The sequence below is a fragment of the Eulemur rufifrons genome, chromosome 5 (genome assembly GCF_041146395.1).
Source record: "Eulemur rufifrons isolate Redbay chromosome 5, OSU_ERuf_1, whole genome shotgun sequence".
NCBI classification, from domain to species: Eukaryota; Metazoa; Chordata; class Mammalia; order Primates; family Lemuridae; genus Eulemur; species Eulemur rufifrons.
Window position 1 is genome coordinate 49,537,598 of NC_090987.1, and position 27,573 is coordinate 49,565,170.

The 27,573-nt window shown below is 42.2% G+C and overlaps 1 protein-coding gene across 1 annotated transcript; it reads left to right on the forward strand.

Annotated features, from left to right (window-relative positions):
* RAB12 (RAB12, member RAS oncogene family) lies at positions 1-27,362 on the forward strand. Its single transcript, XM_069468257.1, has 6 exons — positions 1-505; positions 13,613-13,673; positions 22,017-22,155; positions 23,834-23,923; positions 24,554-24,658; positions 26,146-27,362. The coding sequence occupies exons 1-6, from the start codon at positions 4-6 to the stop codon at positions 26,257-26,259; spliced, it is 1,011 nt and encodes a 336-aa protein (XP_069324358.1). The 5' UTR covers positions 1-3; the 3' UTR covers positions 26,260-27,362.
* Positions 27,363-27,573: the final 211 nt, after the last annotated feature.

Here is a 27,573-nt window from a genome sequence, read left to right on the forward strand (position 1 = left end):
GGGATGCTGCTGCCGCTGCTGCGGAGTAGCTGCTTCCCTTCCTCGGCTCCCGGCGGCGGCGGCGGTGGTGGCAGCGGGGACGGGGGCGCGGGGAACCGGCCGGCAGCGCAGTCTCAGCGCGGAGCCCGCGGGCCGCCGGAGCCGCTCGAGCGGGCGGACGCCGAGCCCGGGGCGGACGCTCCGCGCGCGGCGGAGGCCGAGGGGGCGCCGGGGCCCGGGGCGCGCGGCCGGGGGGCGGGCGGCGGCGGGCGGCGAGCCGAGCGGGAGCCGTATGCGTGCATGGATCCGGGCGCCGCGCTGCAGAGGCGGGCCGGGGGCGGCGGCGGCCTGGGCGCGGGCTCCCCGGCGCTGTCGGGCGGCCAGGGCCGCCGGAGGAAGCAGCCCCCCAGGCCGGCCGACTTCAAGCTGCAGGTCATCATCATCGGCTCCCGCGGCGTGGGCAAGACCAGCCTGATGGAGCGCTTCACGGACGACACCTTCTGCGAGGCCTGCAAGTCCACCGTGGGTAAGAGCGCAGCGGCCGGCCCGGACCCCGGGCTGGGCCTCCCGCCTCCGGCGCTGCGCTCCGCGGCGCCAGGGCCGTGTCCTTGGCCTCGTCGGCCTGGTTTCTTCTCGCGCCTGAGAGCCTTTCCTCCTCTCCTGCTGTGTGGCTCCGAGTGGCCTTGCATTTGGGGGATGGGATTTCCGTGGAACCCCTTCGATCCCATCCCTGAAGCCGGGGTTTTTCGTTTAGTCTCTACGCAGACTTGCCCTTGGGGCCTTGCGGCCCTCCATCCTCCCCAGGCGCAAGCCTCTCGCTCCCCTCCTGCGTCCCCGCTCGGAGCCGGGTCGGGACCGTCCTCTCCCGCACTCTCCACGGGTCATGAGGTCAGGGTGGTGCATCGGACCTGCGGAGCTCTGGTAGATATAGCTGGTAAAGAGAAACTTACGGCCTTTTACACACTCACCCAGCAAAAAAGGGGGTGTGACGTGGGAAGCAGGCAGGCAGCGAAGTTAATACCAACTCACAACACCTGCGTGCCCCTGGTTTGGTGACCAACGCAGGTCATTTATGGCTAGTTTTGATCTTGCCTTAGGCGGAGGAGTATTTTCACTGTAAACCAGGACTTATTTTCTCATTTTGAACCCATTTTTCATGATGCACTGAAATGATGAAGTGTAAAATTGCCTACGGAGAATATTAAGACTAAAACTACACCAAGTTTCTTCTTTTAACTATAAACGCGGAGCAGAGGAATTTCAGCTGTATTTTTCCATTACCTGGAATAACCCGGTGATTGGCAAACATGGGGATAATTCCTTACAGAGTGAAGTGAATACCTTAACCCCAGGTCAAGAAGTGTAATAGCTTCGGTATCTGAAAGTGAAGATGCAGGGGAAATTTTTAATGAAGTCATACTTACAGGACGTTGGGTTTGTCAAGTGAATGTGGGCAACAGTTTCTGTGGAAAACCCCTTAAAAGCTGTCAAAACTAGGAGAACCCCACATATGGGATGATTCTTTAAAATAAAGGGCAGTCACCTTCCGTGACAGGCAGGGAGGGATTTCCCCCAGGGGTGGTCCAACAAACACTGAGCAATATGGAGATTTAAAATACAGAATTAAAAGTATCATTGCATATCCTTACACAGATACTTAGTATTGTAACCAGCGGTAGTTCCAAGGCTGTTGGTATAATTTTGAGACATTGGTTTCACATTGTCATGTAACAAATTTACAATGTCTTATTGGAAAATTTTTGTATTGTCTTTCTTGTTTTTGAGAAATTCCCTTAATGTTTTCTTGGAGTAGATCATTTTGGAAATATTTGTGCTGTCTGTACCGTTTGTTTTTAAAATATTGGCCTTGGGGACATGACATTAAAATTCAGTAGCAGAGCTATATATTTGTTTCAAATATCTAATCTTGGCTTATACAGAGTACAGGGAGTTATTAAATCATCAAATGAAGTTTATGTTGTTTGTACCTGACAAATAAAGTAGGATTAAAAACAAAAAAAATGGAGGATGATATGGTTGTACTGTGCACAAAAGAAATCAGTACAGGTGCCAATAGGTGGGTACCTGTGAGGGATTGAGTGGATGAAGGGTGAGGTAGATGAGCAAAGCTGTGCTTTAGAAGGAGGAAGAGGAAGGGTTTTCTAAACTGGGCAGCATTCCTTCAGAGTAGAGGAGGGAGAAAATAAATAAATAAACTGGGCAGCGGTGGAGCAGCACCCCCACATTCTTAGATTCCTGAGGGGCCATGGGAACGGATGCTGCGGGACCTTGACTTCCATGCCAAGGAGGGTAGACACTATCTTGTGGGCACCTGGAACCATAATGGCTTCCAAGTAAGGCTTGGCATGATGGCAGTGAAACTAATTTGGCGGAGTTTTGTAGGATGTTTGGGAATAAGGGAGAAACCAGGAGGCAGGGAAACCAGGCAGTTTATTTCTCTGTCCCTTAAAAACACACACAAATACATGTACACACACCACCCACACCAAGTGTGGCTGAAGTCTTTTGGCTTGCTCATTTTTGTTTCTTCCCCACATAGCCTGTAGTATTATAATACTATAGTACTTAATAAATGTTTCTGACTTTGGAAAGGTTAGAGGAAGATGGTGACCCTCAGCCTGCTCCAGAGCCTGAAGATGCTTTAGGAAAGCTAATTAGCCCCCTTCAGTTTCTGGCACAGATTTGCTTTTCACTTCCAGTTGTCAGGTCATTTGTTGAGCACCTACTGTGTGCTGCGTGTTATGCTATCCGCTGGGGATTCAGCGGTAAACAGGACATGGGCTCTGTCCAGAGTGAGTCAGCGTTCACGGGGCATGGTGTTACAGGTGTGCACAGAGTATGGGGACACAGTGGGAGTGCCGCCACTGAAGGTAGGAGTGAGGGTTGGTCAGAGAAGGCTTCGTCCTCATTGGAATGTTGCGAAGATTAGTTCATTCCTCTAGTTCCTTTATAAAAATGATATTTAAACATGATGCTGGGTGTGGTGTAGAATTGTGGTTGCCTCACCTGAATTAGCTCATAGAGTCCTTATGAAGCTGGTTTTTCTAGTTTCATTTCCATGTAGTACAAGGAGCACCATATAGAGAAGATTCTTTTCCATGGTTGCAGTTTTCCCTTTCCCCGCCAGGGCTTGTAGATATGTGCCTGTCACTCAAGACAGCAGAGTCAGGAAAAGAGCATGAGCCCCGCTGCATGACCAGGGGAGGGTCCAGGAGCATGCCTAGACCAGGTGGGTCCCCAAAATGATAGTATTGTGTAATTCACAGGCTAGAAGAGTGTGTCCAGTAAGTGCCTTTTAAAAGCACATCAGACTGACTTGGACTTTGTATAAAGGATCCTAGTAGAAATCCTTAGGGATTTGATATGATGAACTATTATGTGAAATTATAAATGAGTAAAAGGTCGATTTTCTTTTTGTATCATTAATCAGATCAGAAGCTGATTTGGTTAAAAGATATATAATTCACAAGGATATGAAAAGCTAAAAAGATTGTTTTTAATAATTGACCTATTTAATGGAAGTTGTCTAAGTGGAGTATTATTTTCAAAGGGACTTTGTATTCATGGAATTGAATTACTTTGTTATAACTAGCATAATTTGACAAGTTCTTTAAATACAGGGGCAGCTTTTTAGAGTTTGAGAAATGGAAAAAGTACTTGACTATAGAAATTTACAACTGTCTAACATACCTAGACCACTGTTTTTCTCATAGTGACGCCTATATCACAGGCATACTTAATTATCTACTATGAATCTGTGGGTGCAAGTGTGTGTGTGCACATTTAGACCATTACTTTCTGACTGGAAGCTGCAGAAACCATTTCTGTCTAGCAACGGTGAATGCTTGATCTGTCTTCCTCCTCTTTGACTCCCACTAGATTTAGCATAAACAGGTAAATGAGCTGTTAAAAAGTATATATCAAAAAGCAACCCCATAAAATTATGTATTTGTCAACCTTTGTTTTATTTTTATGTAACTGTTGCAAGTAGCTGTTAATTTTGTTTGGGCTGAAATGATTTTACCCAGTGGAAACCCACCCACCCCTACTCTTGCTCCAGCAACACTGCATTTTACAAAAAACACCAGAGTAAGAATACGAAACCTGGGCTCTTGCTTTAGGCTCTGCCACTGACTAGTTTGTGACTTTATATAAGTAATTTAGTTTTATGTGCACATAAAATATAATATTCTATTAGTAGTCACTGCTGTTTGGTGGGCACTTACTATATACCAGCAAAAGGCCTCACAGAAGCCCAGGAAGTGATCCCCATTTTACAGATGAGAATACAAAGTCTCAGAGAGGTAAAAACTTACCGTCTATGGCACAGCTGGTTAGTAGGTGGTCAGGGTCAGGGAATTATCTTTCTGTCTGTCCCTTAGCTTGCTTTGAGATTTAAATTTACTTTGTTGAAAATAGTGATATCTCACACATGTAAAGGTCTGATGTGGTGAAGCCCCTCCCTGGGTTTCTAATTTGGTCCTCATAACAGCCCTGTGGAGACAGTGGTATTCTCTGGTATCAATGAAACCAACTTTCTTTAATGATGCCCATGTCACCACTTGTCACTGGCCTTTTGAATATTAAAATAATGCTCTAAGGATTGCATTTTTTACCTCTATATTCCATCATTCAAATATCTTAAACCTTTGGTATATTTAAATATAGGAAAAGTCTAAGTAAGACAGTCTAGATCAGAATTCTGATATTCTGGGCAGTAAAATTTTCCCCAAAATGCGGGAGGCCAGTATAGGATTGCCAGTTCTTTTATTTTGCCAAGTAAGAACGTTCAGCAATCCACTATCCTGAACTGAAAAAGAAGAAAATTAGGAAAGACAAGGTACTGTTTTGTTTTTCTCATTGTGTAGCAGCACGTTACAGTTCACAGCCTGGCCCCTGAGAATGCCTGGTTTAGAAGATGACAGTACTTTTTCAGAAGTGGTTTTAACTCAGTGACTGGCCCTACTCCCCGTATTGTCTTTGCCTGACTCTCCCCCATGGTCTGTGCTGAGATGAGGATGCACTCAGGGTCGGTGGGCCGGGCCTCAGTGGGAGGTGGAGTGTGCTAGGGGAGTGAGGTGGTGCAGGTAACTCCATTTCTTCCGGGCTGGCAATTGAGCCGGCAGCAGAATTGAAGGATCCAAGAAACACAGGTGAGTGTAAATCACCGGCAGAAATGGCTATCTGGGAGCCTACCCTTGACTCTTTGGTGATAAGATAGATGGCATGTATTCAGGAGTGTCTTTACCTGGAAACTGTGGTTTGGCTGTCGAGGGAAATTGACTACTTGCACTTTATTCTGGAAACTTAGGGTGGAAATTTTTGTTGGAAAACCCAGAACGAGCATCTAATACACTGGATTAAAATGCTTATCTCTGTATTTTATTTCACTCTTCTGTATTTATATGCAGTCTTCCAAGCCAAGACCGATCTGCCCAAGTGTTTCACTTAAAAGAGAATTAGGGGAAATCATCCAGAATTGCACTCCAAAGGCCCAGGCTCTGCAGCGCTCCAGTGTGGTTGCACTCCATCTGGAGAGAACCTGCTGCAGATGCCCCTGCCAGGATGATGTAACACAATGACTCAGGGAGATGCGAGTGTGCGAGAAACTAACATTCAGTTCTTAATTCCCACATATGCTGTGCATTATGTGATTAGGTTCATTTAATGAACTTATTGCAGGCTGATAGACTTGCACAGTGACCTCTTTTGTGGAATAAAGAGCTATCTTTCGTAGAAAGTATGCAGATTTAGTTGGCATTGGGCTGTTGAGGTTGAATAAAAATCTATTTAAAGAGGCTGAAGTGCTTTTAGCTTCTCCCCTGTCGGCACTCACACTGAAGAATAAAGGTTTCATTATGCATGACAGAGATCCAGGTTCTTAGAGAACGCCTCTTTCTCTCCAGTCTGTAGAATCTGCCAGCAGCAATCTGTCAATAGATCTTGGAACTGGCTGTAGAAGGCGGAGTAGGTTCCTTTGAGAACTGATAGGTCCAAATTATTCTCTAGCCTTCGGTGCCAGATGCTGTTCCAAATAAACGTTGCTTTGAATTTGTAAAGAAAGCATAACTCTGTACAGTGGTCACTCAGCACACGTTTTTGAGAGGCTGTGTGTCAGACACCACTCTCCTGGTCATTTTATAGGGCGCAAGGCTGAGGCCTGCTCAGCTGGCTTATCCTTCTCAGAAGGGGAAGCGAGTCCTGGCGGTGGCTGTACGCAGTGTTGGACAAGAGGTAAAATGCCACTGTGCTTCAACGAGGAAGAAATCAGTCATTCTCCTTTTGTCCTTTATTGCACATCTTTGACATTTGGGAAGTATTTGGAAAACCAAAACTCAGACCAAAAATAGTGCCCTTAATTGAGTGTGATTATGTTTGTTTGTTTTTTTAAATCCCTATCCTTTAAAGCCAGGAAGCACCACACAGGCTTAACAGAAAACATTTTTCTGCAGAAACGTTTTTGCCCCCAAATCTTACAAAGGCCACTGTTTGGTTTCTGTGCTTGCATAATACCTTCGTAGTTTACAGAACAAACAAAATAGCCTGCAATGCCAACTCAGGCAGGCTATAGGAGCTGACACATAGGACTCCCCAGGCCGGGACTCGAGTGAAGGGACAGGCCCCTCTAAACCAGGAGCTTTGCTGTTTTTCACACGCTTTCTCTCCCTCTTCCTTGTGTGTTCCACCTTGTGTGTGGTAGAACCTTAACGTTCTTGTTGATGGGCTACAGAATCACAGAAACACAGTCGGCCTTCTCCTTGACCAGCTCTTCTTTCTAGCTGCTCCCCAGGTGGTGGTGTGTGTGGAAAGAGTAGATACTGGAGACGGAAAGCAGTGCTGGATTTAAGTTCCAGCTGCCACTGTGCCCTTAGACAAGTGACTTACCTCAGTTTCCTCGTTCATTAAAAAAAAAAAAAAAAAAAGTGGAACTTACACTCTTTTCGTATCTCATGGTACAGGAATAAGTGAGAATAAAGTATCTCAGGTGCCTGGCCCAGAAAAGGCAATTTATAATTCTCTTCTCTTCCTAATGTATCCTGTAGATGTGAAAACTCCAAAAAATTCTTTATCTGTAAATAGGTGAATATGAAATATCAAAACGTAAATGCATGACCTGGGTAAAATACATAATCCATTTGACAGTACCTGTGTTTTTATGGATCTGTTCTGAGTGGTAGTAAAGTTAGTATTTTTTGCATGTGATCTTCTTGTGACCAAGAGCTCAAAATGACATGATGGCCACAGCCTTTCAGATAGAGGTTTGTTTATAACCCAGAAGCCGAGAAGGCCTCTTGGTGCAGGAATGGAATCTGCCCCAGCCAGCCAGCTAGCGTACCTCACTCTTAATTTTCTAACACTTGCCTAGCAATGCAAAGGTGTTTTGTCAGCCTTAAATATGTGCTCATACTTTCCTTCCAGCCACTCCCTCCTCCGCTTATTCATTAGGTGAGGCCGCACAGGGAGTGGGGAGGCGCACAGCCTGCAGCCAGACAGCCCAGGTTCAAGCCTGTGCTCTGATCAGCTCAGTGACCTTGGCATCTACTCTGACTTCAGTATTTTCATCTATAAAGTGGGGACAATAATGGTATCCATCTCATAAAATTAAGATGATCCACTACAGTGATTTAATGTACATAAAGCCCTTAGAATAGTACCTGAAATACAGCAAACACCAAAAAAGTTAGTTCTTTACTTTCTTTTTATTTGTGAAGAGACTAACACCTTTCTATGGAATTGTCTCATGCATGCGTATTTCCATGAGAACGGAAATGTCCAACTCCTCTGGCTGGCTCTGGCTTTCCCCCCTCTGTCCCCACCTGATGCAGTCTGTGCTGTTATGGTGTGTTCCAGTCCAATGCAAGCCTGTCTCCTATGCTCCTGCATACTGAGACATGGGGTGGTCTGTCGGTGCTGGGTAGAGCATGCCAACTCTGGAATGCAAGAGAGGGGTAGATCTTATTAAACTTAGGATGGACATTTGATATCCTCAGGCCTGAATAAGCATTTTTTCTTTTCTTTCTTTCTTGCTCTGCTGAATGCAGTGGCACGATCATAGCTCACTGCAACCTCAAACTTCTGGACTCAAGTGATCCTCTGGCCTCAGCTTCCCCCCCGGGACTGCAGGCATGCGCCACTGCACCAGGCCAATTTTTTTTTTTTTTTTTTTTGTAGAGATGAGGTCTAGCTATGTTGCCCAGGCTGGTCTGAATTCCTGGCCTCAAGAAGTCCTTCCACCTCAGCTTCCCAAAACAGTGGGATTACAGGTGTGAGCCACTGCACCTAACCCTGAATAAGCATTTTTTTTTTTTTTTTTTTGAAACAGAGTCTCGCTCTCTTGCCCGGGCTAGAGTGAGTGCCGTGGCGTCAGCCTAGCTCACAGCAACCTCAAACTGCTGGGCTTAAGCGGTCCTACTGCCTCAGCCTCCCGAGTAGCTGGGACTACAGGCATGTGCCACCATGCCCGGCTAATTTTTTTTTTTCTATATATATTTTTAGTTGTCCAGATCATTTCTTTCTATTTTTAGTAGAGACGGGATCTCGCTCTTGCTCAGGCTGGTCTCGAACTCCTGAGCTCCAGGGATCCGCCCGCCTCGGCCTCCCAGAGTGCTAGGATTACAGGCGTGAGCCACCGCGCCCGGCCCTTGACTAAGCATATTTTAATGGCACATGGCAACGTTACTATTTTAATAGTGCCTGCTTCCGAGATGATCAAAATATTTTACAGTTATACTACTTAGTTTCTATTTGATTGAATCTTCATAACACAACTTTAGTAGGAAAAGCCAGATAATATTAAATAACATTAATAGGATTTCACAAATTAGGGTACCTCCTGAGGACAGTACAGGAATTGAAAGAAAGTTCTAGCAGCGAGTTTGCAGGGTATGGAGATTCATTTTGAACTCTTCTCTCAGAGGTGGTATACTTTGGGCAGAAGAGTGACTTGGTGTTTAGGTTACTTGTTTTGTTTTTGTTTGTTTGTTTGTTTTTTGTTTGAGACAGAGTCTTGCTCTGTTTCCTGGGCTAGAGTGCCATGGCGTCAGCCTAGCTCACACCAACCTCAAACTCTTGGGCTCAAGCAATCCTCCTGCCTCAGCCTCCCGAGTAGCTGGGACTATAGGCGAACACCACAACGCCTGGCTCATTTTTTCTATTAGTAGAGACAGGATCTCGCTCTTGCTCAGGCTGGTCTCAAACTCCTGAGCTTAAGCTGTCCTCCCACTTCAGCCTCCCAGAGTGCTGGGATTACAGGCGTGAGCCACCGCGCCCGGCCTAGGTGACTTTTTTTCTAATGTTAGATTTGCCTCTATCTCTGTGATCTTGGAATATTTCTTAATTTATTTTCTCACAACTCACTGAAAATGTTTAAAATCCTCTCCCTTAGTAGGAATATTATGTCCTAAATTGGATGACATTGTATAAGATATATCCTTGGAAGAAAAGCCACTGTACAAACTTAAAATCGTTACTGTAAATTGCAGTAACATCACAACCACTGTTTGAATTGAGGCTTACTTCCAAGTCAGAAAATCCTTTAGCTTTGTGAAGGTGTTAGTAAAATCTGTAGTCTGGTGCAAACTCAAGATCTTTGGTGGAGGGGGGACGATGGAAATGAGCATGGAAGGAAAAAGGGTGCAGTCTGTGCGACTGCAATCCTAGGCGTGGACCATAGCGTTATTTTTGCTTTCTTGGAAAGAAGTGTGAAGAAAGAAATTTCTGTGTATTTGTGCTGTTTTCATTTTTGTAACTTCTTATGGCCCAGCAGAAGGAAACACAGTAGTGTTTTGGAAATGTTTTGCCTTAAGAGGAACTTACAAATCTTATGAGCACTGAGCACACTGACTGCTCATGCTGTTGCTAAGATTTATGAAAGGCAACTAAGAAGGCAAAGTGCAAAGTTAGGCTTTGTCTGTAACCACTTAATTATGGTGATTACGGGCCATTTGCAGAACGTTTCACACTTTTTTCTTTTTTCACCCATCTGACTTTTATTATGGTAACCTTTCACGGTGGGCAGTGGTCTAAATTTGAATCTTGGTTCTGCTGCTCAAATAGCACGTGGCATGACCATAGCGAAATTGCCTACCTCACTGTGCTCGGTGTCGTCTTCTATAAAATAGAAGTAACAGCGCCCACCTTGCTGGGCTGCTGCGAGGATTGGACACGTTGGGTACCAGGCATGGAATGTTTGACAGATGTTTACTATCATGTTACTACTAAAGGAAACGAGGGTCAAGGATAAGGTACAGTGACTGAAGTAGAGCAGTCTAAGCTCATCGTTAATAGTATAGCCCTGTAACCTGTGTCCTTGTTGAAAGCTTCGCTAAAGTAAAAGACTTTCTAAATTGGTAAGCTTAAAGAAAGGTAAGCTCCTGTTACCAGAATAATCTACTTGGTGGAGCACTTCATCTAAGTGACTGGATGAATAAACTGCTACTGTAATAATCCACGGAGATGAAGGTAGCAGGGAGAGGCTGCGAGCATACTAAGACTGCCCCGGGCTTTGCGGACTTGTAGAAGTGAAACGCTCTGTTTGTGCGTGTGCACATATTTATTTCTCCCACCTGTGTGCTGGGCACGCCTGCCTCCACTGCTCCCATTCCACATCTGCCCGCCCTGTCGTCTACTTGAGTACTACTTAAGTGTCTTTTTTTTTTTTTTTCTAATTCATCAGTCCTGAATTTCCCTAACTTTTCCAAAAATAACCAGCATTTCTCCTTACATGTACAGTACTTGGTGGAGAAGTAGTGGAATCTGATGATTTTCAGTCATCAGATTCATTGAGCTGCTGTTGTGTGCCGGGCGATGTCCTGGACTTCAGGGGGCAAAGATGAGTTTGTCCTCAGAGGGCACATCGCCCGTGGGGGGTGACAAAGAAGGAGCAGTGTGATGTGGGCTGGAAGAGAGTCCAGGGCCAAGAACTGGGAACAGAGGTGAGAAGAGGATGAGGGTGGTGCAGGCAGAGAAGGGTTCAGCTGGGAAATCTAGGATTTAAAAGATTTCTGGGCAGACAAAGAGGTTCTCTAAGAAGAGAAAACAGCAGAGAAAGACACTTCTTTGCCAAGTGCGTGGTGTGTTAATTTAATTTAGGTCAGTGTGACTGAGCTTTTCCAGGGCAGGGACTGTCCCCATGAACTGATGGGTGGTGGGGGCTGGCTGCTTCCTCCCGTAGTCCAGATACCTGCAGGACACTGGGCCTACTGGGCCATTGAGGGGAATGAAGTTGCTCCCCTCTTTGTCCCTTATTTGTTTGTAAACATTTCCTCCTCAGTGGGAGGAACTCTACTGACTTTTCCCAAAATTAATCTGCCAAATAAGCGAGGCTGCTGGCAACTTGTTACCTTTTTTGAGGCCCATTGTCATTTCTATGAACTGCGAATATTAAAAATAGACAACGTTAAGAAATTTTTGACTTGATGTAAGAAGCATTTTAGAAATGATTAGTTGTATACTTTTATAAAAATATATTTCTAAGCCATAAATTGGATTGTTTCCAGTCATTACCAGCTGTGTAATGGCTATTAGATGATATAGGTATAGGATATTTCCTTTAAGAGAGAGGACTATTTTAATTAACTGTTTTCATTCATGGAATTTTAGATTTAGCCACTTGGGTATTTTTTTCTGTTGTTAGTGATTTTATTGACATTAATCTCACTAAAACTAGATAGTCTTCATTGTGGCTAAACAGATTGTTAATCTTATTTTCTTACTAAGAATTAGTGATGTGTTTATGATCATGTGATAATAGCACTTATTTTCTGATTTTGAATATTAGTTCCCTGTTCTTTTATTTTTATTCATTAAATTTTGTGGTTACAAAAATAGTCCTGGTGTGGCAATGCTAACGTTGAATAAGTTGCTCAGGTCAGTTGAAAGAGCATCTGACGTGCAGAGAAAACGGCATCATCAAAACGAGACTTTTCTGCTCTGGCTGCTTCAAGGGACTCTTGTAGTGGATTCGAAGCAGAGCTCACGAGTGGTGTCATGCGCCAACTCTTTTCAGTAAAGTAGTAGCCATGTGACAAGTTTTTGTAGACGTTACATCCCCTAACTAAAAATTTTAAGACAAACTCATATGAAGTAATTGGAAACAGAACTAAAACAGAATAGTAGTCAGGACAGAATATGAATTTGGTCTGTAAATTCCATCACAGATTAGCCTGGCAGTGCTTTGTCATTAAGCTATATACACCTTTTTAAAATCAGCACCTAGCAAGTCTCTTCATGCCGTGTTTTGTATCTTGTAGAATATCACTGTAAGCTATGCGGTTACCTTGTCGTTGAGTCATTAAAGAACTCCGCCTAAGGATCTTAGTCATGCACAACCCTGCTTCCTGTTTTAAGGCTGTGTTCAAGTGTCCTTTGACTTTGTAAAGGAAATCAGTTCCAGAACTGAAAGTGAAATTGAGTTAACCAGCTTTCCTTCAGGGATATTTGAAATTGTCTGATGTGAGAGGTTAAGAATTGAAATCTAATAGAGTGTTCTCCAAGCTTTGTTTTCTTACGACATTTTCATGCAACTTCTCTTGTACAGGAGGAGGGCGTCCCCCAGGGTTGTAAACATGCCTTTTGGTGTGGCATTGGTGTCTGCCGTCTACTGTGTGTTACTAATTATAAAACTCGGTCACGTCTTCCGCTTCCCTTCAAGAACCTCTCTGACTGCAGAGCTGCATCAGTTCCCAGCGACAGAGGGTCCTCCTGCCCTGCGGCCAAGGTGCCACTGCAAATGTGGTGCCCACCAGCCTGTGGGAGGCCGGGATCACCCACCGTGGGTCCCGGAGGCAGTCAGGAAGTAGCTCCTGTGGGGAAAGTATCTCTGGTTCTGAATTCAGCCAGCATCCCTTTCATGTTCCTTAGTTGCAAAAACTGTGTTAAAAAAATATTGTCTTGGAATATTTAAGTTTTCTGTAACTGAAAAGCATATAAGATGACACACACAAATGAAAATTTGGTTTTAAAAAATATATCTGAAGCTTTATGGGCTGAATTGAAAAGAAAAGATGATCCATGATGGTTTGCTTAGTAATATTAAAATGAACAAAAATTAAAACTGGATATGTTAATTTGTGTAAGAGTACATTTTTAAAATAATTCCTCCCTCCCACTATTGATAATATAATAAATGTCATGTTTATATTTACCTGAATTTCTGTGAGTGCCAAAAATTTTAATACAGTAACTTCTAAATTCAGATTAAGGCTGTTTCAAATCAAGGTTAAGTTTCCAGTGTTCCGTATAAGAATTTTCCCCAAGATAACATCCTTTTCAAGCCATCCATTTGTTGGTGTAATTATGAAATGTGATTTTTAAGCCGGCTTCTATGCCGAACTGTGGTAGTAATAAATCGTGCTATGGCCAGCAGATACTAGCTCCGTGGATCAGGGGAAGGCCTGACGCGGGCCGGCGTTCCCATGCGCTCAGGCAGGAGGGTGGCGTGGAGCCGCACATCTCGGTGTGCTTCTGCCTCGTCCTTGGAATTTATCCCTGATGCCGGTTTTCTGTGTGATTGTTTTTCTGGTAATAATACAAAAACATACAAATGGAATTATTTTGTATGACAAATTTCACCTTTATTGTTTTGCTTCATATTTATTTGTTTTATTTACAGGTGTTGACTTTAAAATCAAAACTGTTGAGCTAAGAGGAAAGAAAATCAGATTACAGATCTGGTAAGTGGAAGAGCCTGCACTCAGTATTGCACTGTCTGTTTTTAATCATCCATACGCTTGTTTAGTGAAATTAACTACTGAGCTGATTCACCTCTCCTATTTTTCTGCTCCTTTGCTAATTTTAAAATCAACAGTGCTTCCTTCAAAAGAGAATTTAGAAGAGGCTATGTCATGTCATATTCCACTTGCATATGGGGAGTTGTGGAAGGAAGAATGGTCTTAAGGTCATTAGGTATGAAATGTCTGATTTAGAATCAAAAGTTTAGTTTATTCTATCTCAAACAAGAAACAGTACAATTAGTCAAAGTATCACCCTAAACTATTGACACAGTTTTACTATGTTAACAGTAGCTTGTTTATGCCAGCAGCGAAGAAGCCTGGAGAGTGAGTGGCGATGAAATTGCAAAAGGCGTTTTCCACAGCTTGTTGAGAATTGAGTATTTTTCCTTGCAAGAAGTGGTCCAAGGTCTGGAAGAAGTGGTGGTCAGTTGGTGCAAGGTCTGGTGAATACGGTGGATGACAGAGAGTTTCCCAGTCCAGCCTCTGTAGTTCGAACAGTGTTGTTTGTGCGACATGTGGTCATGTGTTGTCTTGCAGGAGGATTGGCCTGTCTCTGCTGACCAGTCTCGGCTGCTTACTCACAAGCATCCTCATCATTTCATCCAATTGGTTGCAGTAGACATCTGCTATAATCAATTGACCAGGTTTCATGAAGCTGTAGTGGTTAATATCAGTGCTGCACCACCAAAGAGACACCATTAGTTTTTTTGATGAATATTCAGTTTTGGTGTTTCAGCATTTCATTTTTATTCAGCCATTGTGCCAAATGCTTGTTATTGTCAAAAAGAATTCATTTTTCATCACATGTAACAATATGGTGTAGAAGGATTCACCTTCATGTCATGACAGCAAAGAAAGGCAAGCTTCGAGACAATTTGTCTTCTGACACTTGTTTCATTCGGAACCCATCTATCCAGCTTCTTTAGCTTGCCTGTTTGTTTCAAATGGTCCAATATTGTTGGAATAGTAACATCAAAGCTTGCTGCTAATTCATGCATAGGCTGAAATGGATTCGCTTCCACTACAGCTTTCAGCTCATCATTATCCACGTTGGTTTCAGGTCGCCCATGTGGCTCGTTTTCAAAAATAAAATCACCAGAATGGAACTTCTCAAACCATCAACATACTGTGCATTCATTAGCCACATCCTTCCCAAACACTCTGTTGATATTCTGCACAGCACTGGTTCCACAACAGAACTCATATTAAAAAAATAACATGGGCCGGCGTGGTGGCTGACGCCTGTAATGCTAGCACTCTGGGAGGCTGAGGCAGGTGGATCACTCCAGGTCAGGAGTTCGAGACCAGCCTGAACAAGAGCGAGACCCCGTCTCTACTGAAAATAGAAAGAAATTATCTGGCCAACTAAAAATATATATATAGAAAAAATTAGCCAGGCATAGTGGCGCATACCTGTAGTCTCAGCTACTCGGAAGGCTGAGGCTGTAGGATCACTTAAGCCCAGGAGTTTGAGGTTGCTGTGAGCTAGGCTGATGCCATGGCACTCACTCTAGCCCGGGCAACAGAGCGACACTCTATCTCAAAAAAAAAAAAATAATTAAAAAAAAATAATAATAACATGAAGTTTTAACTTATCTGTGGTTGAACAAAAACTGCTCTAAAAATTTTTTGAAAGATAGTCACAAGCCAATATGTGCATTCGAAAGACTGAGGATGTAACTTCACAATAAAAATAAAACAAGAAGTGTCAAAGTGAAATGTCAACATCACCTGTCAAACTTAGTACTTAAGGAAATCAGACATTTCATACTTAATAACCTCATACTTTAATGATAGCTAGTTTGGAACCTTTTTGCCTCTATCTTCAAATCATTTGACATGATATCAAAACTGTCATCACTAAAATGATTGCTCAGGTACCTGTCTTCATGTATTTAGTGTGATAGCATTCAAAGAAAGTCCAACATGTTCATAACCAGATTTGCCCCTTCTGAAGGCAGATCCCCTGCAGACAGTTCTGGGGCTGTTCATGGTGGCACTTTGTGGACATTGCTGCAGAGTGGCATCCCCCTTCCCGCTGCTCTGCTGATGCCACGTGACTGAGGCCCCCGTTAATGCCCGCTGGAGATGAATCCAGGGGCCTCTTTCTGAAGAGAAGCCCTTTTGTCAGGTCGTAATTGGAATGCGAGACTCAACCAGCTGTGTTAAAATTTCATTCAGCCCTAATAGCTTTCCCTTAGCCGTTAGCACCGACAGGTGGAAGGAAGGACAAGCTCGGGTCTGGTGGTGGTTTACGGTGGCGCTGTTGAGGTCTTCTGAGAATGCTGTTTTGTTTTCATGACACAGATGCAGTGTACTCAGCTCACTAACTCCTCTCGGCAGGTCACCCTGAGCTCTGATTGTTTGTCCACCATGTGTGTGTTTGCTTTCATCTGCGTTAACCGCTGCTTCATCTGTGGCATCACCGGTCACCTAATGCTTGAATGTTAGTGCCGTGTCTTCATTCTTCATCCGTGTCCGTGTCTGGGCGCAGCTGCAGCTGAGCCAGCTTTGCTTACTTGCCTTCCGGAGGTGTCTGAGGTAATGTCTTCATTTGGTCGCCCTTGACTACTTTAAGGATTTTTTGGTTTTGGGGTTTTTTGTTTTGGTTTGTGCTTTTGGTTTTTGTATTTTTATTTTTGGCTTGACTGTGAAACATCAAGCCTTGTCTAAATACTTGAATTAAAAAAAAAATAGATATTTCCTGTTTTAGTAGCCCATGATCAAAAAGGCAGCAAACTTTGTTTCATGCATTGCTGCCCCTTTTTTAACTCTGTAAATGGAAGTAAAGTGTCTTGCACACAGCTGCTGTTTCTAATTTTAAGCTCTTTAAGGTAAGGGATTTGGCATGTGTCCGTCTGTGTACGCAGCACCTGTGGGTGAGGTATTTTTGGTGAGATTGCTTCACAAAAGGTAACGTAGGCACTACTGGAGTATGTGTGACGCTTGCTTCCTCTACCTTAGTAGGGGGCAGCCAGGCCTGGGGACTGTGGTGCACATCTTCACTGATGCACAAATACTGTCTTCCGCCCTGATGGTAGTAATCTGGTTTATAAAAGTATGTTCAGATGTCCTGGTGCTTTCCTGGAACTCTGCCCGCTAAGACTGTCTGTGCTGGTGAGTTGGATGCTTCTGGAATCTGGCTGCAGTGCCTTTGACTCTGAGCTAAGGGCCCTACCTCGTGGCGTGCCCTCCGTGGAGGGAGTGTGAGTGGGGTTCCAGGAAGAGCACAGGTGCTCAGAAACTGCTTTCTTCTTGGATGTAAAAGCACCCTGCAAAAATAACTCCCCCTGCTTCTGCCTTGACTTTTCACCCCTCTGTCTTCGTTCTCTAAATTTTCACAACTGTAGGACACTGGCGAGGAATGTAGCTGAGGGAGGGAAACGGAGGCACTGGGCTCACTGACAGGGCGACTGCGGGTTTCCTACGTGGACTACTCCGTGATTCACGAAGGAAGTAGAATTTGGCTTCGCCTGCAGGGGATTTCAACAGTGACTCATTTTCCAGGATATGCCAGCCACTTCGTTAATCATATAATACTGAAGATAAGATTTGTATTTTCCGAAATATTTTATTTAAAAGATGATAAACATTTTTCTTCATTATTGCTGTCCAGTAGGTAAAAAGGAAGTATTGGAATCGTGATTCTAATTCTTACTACTTTTTTAAAGTTATGATTGGTTTATTGTGGAGTTGCGAGCAGCCCTTGTGCTGCTGCTGCTGTGATCTGCTTGGTGGCGGCACGCGCCGTGGTGTCACTCCGTCCTGAGTCGAGGGCAGAGCCGGAGCCAGCGTGGCCGGAAGCGGCCCTTCACGGAGCCGCTGCGGACTCACTGTGTGCTCTGCTCTGCTCTGACTTTCTAGACTGTCCATCTGTGAAAGCATTGCCCAGTGGTTTTCACAGGGGGGTCTTGTTAGAAGAAGTGCATTTTTTTTCTCGATTCCTGGATATAACCAAACTAAAAATATTATTTGCTATAGATTCCTAAAAGTTTAAAGTACCAAAAGCTGCAGATGTCGTCACATTTTTATGTCAGTGTCACGTTTTTCAGGTCCTTGATTATCTATGGTCAGAAAAAGGACCATTTTTTTCTTCTCTGTGCTTAAGTATTTCTGCATGAGCGTATGTAAGAACTTTATGTAAGTGTAGCTAAAATAAAATGTGTTGACTAGATACATAGTTCCGTGCATTTATATCCTAATGGTTATCCTGGAAATTATTCACAGTGAACTAGTTGTCCTTGTGTTGAAATGGACCTGAAGCCATGAAATTTGTCTCCTACCTTTAGGCAAGCACAGAATTAAAATGCTTCATGTAAGGGTCCCTTTGTTCTGTCCACTGGACCAGTCTTCACTATGGAGGGTTTTGTTTTAACTGGTCCTCTTAGGTTGGCATCGTTCTTTCATTCTCTGCTTGGAAGAGGGGGAGCATTCATACCCTGAAATTGGTTTATGCCCTGAAAATTAGTAATTGCACTGTTTAAATGGACATATTAAGTACATCAAATAAGAATCTTTGAATAGTCTAAGCATTGTTGTATCACCAAACTAGAAAAACAGAATTGCAGGAATTTTTCAATTTGCAACAAAAGCAAAGAGAGACATCAGAACAGATGACATGCTAACTGTAGTAAATAATGATTTATTAATAGCTGACCTTGATAAATCTCTAGAAATCAGCTCTTTAGCATTACTGAAAAATTCAAGTTTATGGAGATAAAGAGGGGAAATAATTAGGATTCTGCGTCTTTAGAGAAAGGCAGAACATGATCAGTGCATTGATACCATCGTCTAATTTTTTGAAAAATGGAGATTTATGTGGGATTTTTATGGTGCTGGCACATAGTAGGTGTTCAGTGAATGCTTGTTGAATGGAATCAACATTTCATTTACTCCGTTCTTCAAACATACATGATAGCAGATAAGTTAGTATGCAGGGAAAGTCATTCAGGCAGGGGCACTGTAGAGAATAGGAAATAAAACCTTTGTCAGCCCGAATATTTTGGGACTATGGTGTATTCTCTCAAAGGACATGGTTTTCTACCTTCAGTTTTCAGAGCTAAGCCCAAAATAATGGAATTTAAGGAATGATTTTTAATGGGGAGTGGTAAACTGGTTAGTGTTTCTTGAATGATTGCCTCAGATTTTGCATTTTGAGATTTCTCTTTCTTTATGTCTGATTTAAAGTCAGCAAAAACAGTGAACTTTTTAATGGCAAGCTTCTTAATGTTTCTAAGATTTCTAAGTATGTTATTCATTCAACATTTTTTTAAACTACATCAAAAATACCTTTTACTATCCCAGTTCTTTGATTGTTTTTATTATAAGCTGTATTATCTGTAATTTCTCTGGTTTTGAGCCCCCAGTTTCTGGTATCTAAATTTATTGAATATATACAGAAATGAATGTGAGTTGATTTACACTAAAAGCCCGATTAAAATTGCTTATATGCACCGTGTAGGGGATGGGCATGCTTGAAGCTCTGATTGGGTGGCGGTGGGGGCAAGGGCAATATGCGTAACCTAAACTTTTGTACCCCCATAATATGCTGAAATTTAAAAAAATTGCTTAGAATGAAGATGTATTAAAGTACATAATTCTCAAAATGCTCAGTGAAGATCTTACATCTGATTGTTATTTAAATTTGCAGTTCAGCTATATTGTGCTAACTACAGATTTCAGAGTAGAAAAAAATACGTGTTCTATTGACTTTTTAAAGAAATGGGAAATGTTTCTTAACAGTACTCAGCACAGAATTTTTTAAAAACATTAAAACATTTTGTCAGATCCTAATTTGGACAAGCCATGACTTGTGATATGATGGCAAACTATGCTCTGAAGGATTTAATAACTCTTTATTGCTTTGAAAATATTAATGTATATTCCTAAATGCCGAGGATTAGAGAAATAATTTTATTCATTGATTCCCTGTGGAAATCAAATGGTATATAAATCTTTTCTTTCTCAGCTGCCTTGAAGGTGCCTATTAGTGTTGTCTTTTAGTTGTTTTTAGAAATCCTGAAGAATTCAGTGTCCATCTGTCTGCCATATTCTTTAGATTTCTGATTTCCAATTTTTTTTGCAGTTCTGGGCCAAAATACGAAGTTTGTTTTGCCTTGAAGGGGCACCAGCTTTCTGAATTTTAAACCTTCTGTAACCTTCTGTTCAGTACCAGTTTTCTGCTGGACCCTGGTGGACAAAAACAGACCAGCCTTTGCCCTCCTGGGGCTTCCAATCAGGGCCCCAGGGGATTCTTAGCATCCTCTGGAACAAAGCAAATGGCATTGTTGGTGAGCTTTTTTGTTTAACAATAAGGCATTACTAATGTGAACTGATTTGGTGGCAAGTCTAGTCTGAAGGGTAAATTATAGCGGCATTGCCAAAGGGTGTGTTTGGGGACCCAGTCCTGCAAGGTGCCCAGGGAAGTGTTGTTCCCCTTGCAGAAACTCCCCTGCTATGGTGTGACCTTGCACTGAAGAGTGTTGTTGTTACCTGTGTGCACCATTGCCCCAGCTTACTGGACCCTGGCGTACCTGGGTTACGGTTCTTTGGGAAGAGCTAAATTATATATGGTCTTTAAAGAAATTGTTTTCCTTGTTAAGTCCTTCCTGATCAGAACCTCCTCCATTGAGCATCATTTTAATTAGAAATACATGGTGGTTCTCCAGCGATTTCTTGGCGTATCACATGGAGAACTAGGTCTGCGCACTGTGAATGTGCTCATGTCTTCCTTCAGGTTGAAGTGGCCAGTGTCAGCCTGGAGGAAAAAGAAAGTTTTTAGATTTCAAATTAGCAATCATGGAATAGTGAACTTTACTGTATTTGCAAATCTGTTTGGTATCTCTCCTACCTTTTGCTTTGACCACCTTTTCTGTTTAGGATTGAAAAAAAAAAACAGTTTTGTATCAGCCTACTGCCTAACTCCCTGTATATCTTTGCTGTTCCTCTTGTTCCCTCCATTTCCTCAGTTTCCCTCACAGTCTAGTAGACTGGGGACTCAGAACCTTCTAGAACAAAGTTTATGGTTTGTGATGGGGAAAAGTGTGGTCAAGTGAACTTGCATTATAATTTATAGTAGTAAATTTCCGTGTACTGTTGTGCTTTATTCTAGAATGTCAGAAATTTATTACAAACCTAATGTTAGTTTATGTTGGCCCTTTGGGTGTAAAGTAAGAGATCAAAAATTGCTTTTATGCTTTATTATTTCTGCCCAAGTTGTCACATTGGGAAGACATTTTATTTGAAAACAAGATTTTGTTCTATACAGGATTTTAGCATCTTTAAACTATTGTGGGATTGGCCTCTCTCCTCCCTTTTATTATGACTTTTTGCCATGAAAATTCTTATTTTCTTATTTTCAAAATCTTGGTTTGGCGGTAATTGTGACTTCTTTATATTTTTGTTTGAACATAGCCAGTTCAGAGACTCTCCGCTTACAAACAGCAGTGCCTTTGCCCAGGTGTTAGCGCAGATGTGAGGCGTCATCTGGTGCACAGCAGGGCTGGGCCTGCAGTGGGGGTGCTGCTCTCCGCGTTGGCAGGACACGTTGGGGGCGATCCCAGACACGCTGGCCCTGCTTGTCCCCACAGGCCCAGTGCTGCTGACTTCAGGCCACGCCTGCTGGGATTGCAATTGTGAATCGTTTTTCTTCTCTCACCTGAAGTGGTAGTTGGTGATCCCAGCCCCACGCTCACACTAGCACTGGTGGCTAGTGAGTGAGAAATGACTCTTTGATGTGGGGCCTTCATTCTTCATAGGCTCGTACTGTGAGAGCGGTTGTGCGTGTGTGTGAAATTCGCATTCCTTGTGCATCGTCGTTGCTCTCGGGGATGGTGAATGGTGGTGTAAACCACCTACAATGTGAACTCTTAGGGATTGCTTTGCAAATACTGCATTTTAAAAGCTTTTACCTTCTGTTTTATTTTGGAAAACCATAATGATCATATATTTTGATGTTGTATTAGCGTGATTTTCTATCTTTTAGGGGGAAAAAGTTATTCTAGAATAGTATGTTGATATTGGTTCATAATCCATCTCCATTCATCTAATTTAGTTAACCCATGTACAGAGAATGCTTGTATCTCATATAGTTTTAGTCAACCTGAATTTTTCCTACACTCTTTAACTGTAATCATCAGGGGAAGGAAAAAAAAAAACAAATGTGCATGTTACTCATGTTCTTTCATAGTAGAAAAACAAAAGCATAGTTTATGTTTGCATTGGATTATAGAGTTGCTTACTTTGGTTATTGTTTGGGAACTGATTTTTGCTGCTATTTCTTAGGGACACAGCAGGTCAGGAGAGATTCAACAGCATTACCTCAGCTTATTACAGAAGTGCCAAGGGGATCATATTAGTGTATGATATCACTAAGAAGGAGACGTTCGATGATTTGCCAAAATGGATGAAGATGATTGATAAGGTAAGTTGCATTTTTCTGTCCGATGTGAACACTCTGCTTGTGGATGTTAATCATTATAAAAGGAAGAAGGGGAAACACATTTACTGAACATGCTTTTGTACAGACTAAACCGTCATTTAACCCACGTGACAGCCTTCAGGGGAGGTGTGTAGTCCTGTGTTATAGACGAGGCAAAGAAGAATAAAATTTATCCAGAGTCAGCTTATAAATAATAAAACCAGGATTTTTATTCTGGTACCCTGGACTACCTGACTTCATGGCCCAGACATGCCTAGTCCACCATATGCAGCTGCTGTCATGGAATTAGATATAGGACATTCTCATTTCTGCAGAAAGGTCACTTGGACACCCATTTCCTGAGCATCCACAGAGCAGCCACCTGGGGCAGAGCCCCCACCCCAGCCTGCTCTGCACTTGGCATTGGTCACGCCAGGGCCTGCAGTGACGCATCGCAGGGTTCCGATGTCCCCTCATGCTGAAGCCAGCGTGTGCTCTTAAGGAAGTTAGAAAGGGACCGTTTTTGTACTCCAAAAGGTTGGAACTAACGTGATGAATATAAAACCGTAAGAAATGGCCTAAATCCTAAGGCCTGGTTAGGTACTTGAATTTTTGACTCTGACAAGGTCTTGAGGTCTAATGCTGCCTCCTTCTTTGGTACTTGCCGCTTGCTTTTCATCATTATTTGAGTGGAGCATCGTTTCTTGAGTGGTTACTGCAGGTAGGTGCTATCCCTGTTGCCCACACGTCCTTGGTAGGAGACTGACGCCCTGCTTGGCTGAGTAACTGAGCCACGGCCGCACCATTCAGGTGTCTTTTGTTGCAGTCTGTTTCAAATAACTTTCTAGAAATACACAAAATTAAATGAGTTATTCAAGAGATTTTAACTTTTCTTAAAAGAGAGAAAGAGACAGGGTCTCGATCTTTTACCCAGGCTGGAGTACAGCGCCCTGACCATAGCTCACAGCAACCTCAAGCTCCTGGGCTCAAGCGATCCTCCTGCCTCACCCTCCCCAGCAGCTGGGACTGCAGATGTGCACCCCACACCCAGCTGTGCCTGTATATTTTTAAAAACTTAGAAATGTAGCATAACTTTTTTTCTTGATTGTAAAATCAATGACACTTCCGTTGTAGAAATTTGGGAAATCAAGAAAAGCACAAAAGTAAATTTAAAATTTATAGTTTTATTGTCCTGAAAAACCAGACTGAGCTCAGTCCATTTATCTTGCTTAGTTCACTAAATATTTTATCATGACGCTCTTCCTGTGTCATTAAATGTTCTTTAAAAAAATAAACAAAGCGTGTTTTTGGTTTTTAATGGCTGTGTTTTTTAAGAAGTACTTTAACTTACTTGATTCTTCATCCATTTTGTGGGACTTTTAGGTTTTTTTCAGTCGATGAAAGTTTTGAGTATAGAGCTTTGCCTGTGTTTTGAATCATTTCGTTAGGATGGAGTCTTAGGATTGGTTGGGCCAAAGGACAAGAGCATCGTGATTCTTAGTGCCTGTGACAGGCTGCTCTCTAGGACACGATGAGCCCTGTCTCGCACACCCTGCACCCACGGATGGTGGATGTGACCACACAAATATAAATGAGCGGAAAGCATAGTATATGTTTACCTCTCCTCTTCAGTACATGACAGTGCCCGTCTTTGAAATGCAGCTTCTTTCAAATTCCACAGTATGCTTCAGAAGATGCAGAACTTCTCTTAGTTGGAAATAAGTTGGACTGTGAAACGGACAGAGAAATCACCAGGCAACAGGGTGAGAAGGTGAGAGGCACGGGGGTCCCGGGCCCCACACTCAGTGATTAGACTTGATGTTTTTTTCTTTTAATAAATTACTATTATTTTATATTATGAAATAATTATCAATACAGTGATCACTCAAGTTATATCCTTCTCATTTGTTTTCTTTTTTTTTTTTTTTCCTGACTTCCTGCTTCTTTAAATTTTCATTTTGAAATGGAGGGAGAAAACATAAACAGATTAGTATACACAGCATTATTATCTAACCTGACATTTTATAGAGAAAGATTTTTTAAGCCATGAAATTGCCTTCATGATTTGCTCTTGCTCTAATGTCTTTTAAGCTTCCTTCATTTTTGCTAGGAATTCAGTCATGGAGAAATGATGCTGCTCGCATGTTAAATGTCAGATACGTCCTGATACCACCCTAGGGATTTTGTTGTGTTTTGTTTTGCTAGTTCCTCATAATGCTAGAATTTGTTACGCTTGGGAGTTTTATATTTGGGCATAAATGGGACTTTCCAGCCCTTCAGTCCCACCGCGTCCCTGCAAGCCGAGCCCAGAGGCTGGGACTCCCCCAGGGGCCAGGCCTTGCGCCCGCGCCCGGGTCCGGTGCAGCCCGCACAGAGGACGTAGGTGCGTGTCTTCTCTCAGTTTGCACAGCAGATAACTGGGATGCGGTTCTGTGAAGCAAGTGCCAAGGACAACTTCAATGTGGATGAGATATTTCTGAAACTCGTCGATGACATTTTGAAAAAGGTAAAAAAAAGAATCTACATCATGAAAATATTTCATCTGAAAACTGTTGTTTCCTTTATTACTTTGTTGTTGAGAATTTTTTATTTAGACACAAAAGTGCAGTAGTTACACTCAGGCTCGAGAACCAGGTGTAGTTGTCGACTCGGCCAGACCTGCTATAGTGACGTAGGTTTCCCGTCTCGGATTTTGGTGTCCTTAGAGTTGATGTGCAGTGTATTTGCTTAGCCTTGAAATAGGGTTTGGTGGAGTGACTTAAACAAGGTAAAGTAATGTGCCATGTTCATTTGACATTTGTTTTTCTTTTTTCCTGTTTTCCCATGAGGAGTTTGATACAGACAGTAGAGGCCTAGCAAAGTGTGCCGGTGTCTCAGCGGAGAAGACAGCCCTTTGGAGCCGAGCTTGTCTCCCTCGGAGCTCTGCTCCCTGGTGGGAGCCACTTCGCAAAGGCCTTTCCGTGTCGCTAAATTGCAGGAAAACTGCTGGGCAGCTTCACTGAGCAGAGGAGTTTATTCAGGCATCTTTGGGCTTACATTCAAAGATTAGTAGTAGGAAGTGAAGTTTATTTATACTACTATTAAGTGAAATTTGCTCAGTTCAAAAGGTTCTAATAAAGTGGTTGTTTATATAATTGCCAAGAGAGGTTATTTCTTTCTTAGGAAGCATATAAGTCCTTAGAATGCAGACCATTTTTTTTTCATTTGTTAATGTATTAAATTTTCATTATACTGGATACTATGAAAGTAAATGTTTATGAGGTTGGTCAGGTCTCTCCTACCATAGGGTATTATGTAGACTCTTCCTGACTATAGAATACCTTGTGTTTGGTGGTGTGACATGCAGTGCCCTGAACCTGTTTTGTTTTGTTTTGTTTGTTTGTTTTGTTTTGCTTAATATTTTAATGTCTGATTAATCTTTGATGATCAGAGAGGTTTATATAACAATACTTCGTTTACTATATAACTGGACAATTTGCAAAGTATTTACAGTTGACCCTTGAACAGCACAGGGCTTAGGGATACCCCACAGTCAGAAATCTACACATAACTCTTGACTCCCCAGAACTTAACTACTAATAGCCTGCTGTTGACTGGAAGCCGTACCAGTAACATAAGCAGTTGATCAACACATATTTTGTATGTTATGTGTGTTATATGCTGTATTCTTATAGTAAAGTCAGAGAAAAATACTGAGCATCATAAAAAAGAGAAAATACATTTGTTATTTGTTAAGTAGAAGTGGGTCATCATAAAAGTCTTCATCCTTGTCATTGTCACATTAGGTAGGCAGAGGAAGAGGGGGGGTTGGTCTTACTGTCTTGGGGGTGGGGGAAGTAGGGAGGAGAGGTAGGCACATTTAGCATAACTGTTATTGCAAAAAAAATTCACATATAAATGGGCCCGTGCACTTCAAACCCAGGTTGTTCAAAAGTCAACTGTAATGTACCTTATAAGATTAAAATGTGTTTGTCTTTTCTGTTTAACCTTTAGATGCCTCTGGATATCTTAAGGAATGAGTTGTCCAATAGTATCCTCTCGTTACAACCAGAACCCGAGATCCCGCCAGAACTGCCTCCGCCAAGACCGCACGTCCGATGCTGTTGATTGGCTACTTTAGAGACAAAGTGGAAACAGTTTCTGGAGAGGGGGAAACGTTCTATTCTGCACTACAATCATTTTGACAATTTCCTTTCGCACTTTGTAATCCAAGTCAGAGCTATACACTAACTTGTAAATATGCAAATATGCAATCCTGGGTAAGTTTTGGTTATAAGTTACATATTTCCCTCCAAATTATTATATTTCATTCATTACCCCAGTGTCTAGTGTACGCCCACTGGGAAACCTAGTACTTCTAATATGAAGAATGGGAGAATGAAAGGTGTAGTGTTTCTTGAAATAAATAATATAATTGTCCTTGTTAATTATATTATGAGGACAGAAGATATTCTGATAAGAAGAGAGAACGTGGTGCTTTGCTTGCTGTTTTAAAGAAAATTTGTAAAACTAAAGACTTTTTGGAAAAAAGCTATCTTAAGTGCTTTTTCTTTACAAGACATTTCCCCCAGCTGTAGCATCTTTGAAGTATTGGAGTATTTCTGCCACAAAGCGAAGCTCCATTCATGGTCATCATTGAAGGTTATTTATTATGTAATGTAACAGTAGAATATTACTAGTTAGAGGGTTGGATTTGACTCGGTCCTAAGGCCGCAGAATCTCTCTCATGGTTTCCTGAGGGACATACCTTATCCTTTTAAGAACTACAAAGATTCAATAAAGAAAAATGTTTTTGAAACTATAGAAAAAGATTTTAAAACAACGCTGCTGTCCTAAACAAATCCTGTTTAAAGGAATTTTAAAGAGATACATTTTACTATATCAAAGAACATACGTGTATTTGCCTAAACATCCTGTATCTTTGTAATGAGAAAACTTCTCCCCTTTATGGTGAAGCTTACTCCAGTTACGCCTAGACCGTGTTCCTTTTTTTTTCTTTTTTTCTTTTTCTTTTTTTTTTTTTTGGTCTGATAATTTGTGAACTCTATCTTTGGTATATCTTTTATTAAACTGCACTGTTTTGTTTAGTCAAGGTAAATAAGTAATTATGTATTTGAATAACTTGGCGTGTCTTGAGTGTTGTGGTATGAAAAGCATTGTGGTCTTTCTACACTAATGAAGTGCAAATAAAATTTTGTATTTATGAATGACAGTTGAGTTGCCATATTTATTTATGCAATTATCAGTTGTATATATGACCATATTAACTTCACACCTTAATCTGTGAGTGTTTTAAATAGGAAAAGTATAGTTTTCTTTACAATGGAAAATGGTTTGGTGGTTTCTCAAAGGGTTAAACATAAAACTACCATGATCCAGCAATTCAGCTTCTAGGTATGTGCTCAAAAGATGGAAAGCTGA

What these genes read in the sequence shown, in the direction of transcription:
- RAB12 (XM_069468257.1), top strand. Translation starts at nt 4, where the DNA reads ATGCTGCTGCCGCTGCTGCGGAGTAGCTGCTTCCCTTCCTCGGCTCCC. An exon ending in GGCCTGCAAGTCCACCGTGG is followed by an intron (nt 506 to 13,612) that starts GTAAGAGCGCAG and finishes TTTTATTTACAG; the next exon opens with GTGTTGACTTTAAAATCAAA. An exon ending in AAAATCAGATTACAGATCTG is followed by an intron (nt 13,674 to 22,016) that starts GTAAGTGGAAGA and finishes GCTATTTCTTAG; the next exon opens with GGACACAGCAGGTCAGGAGA.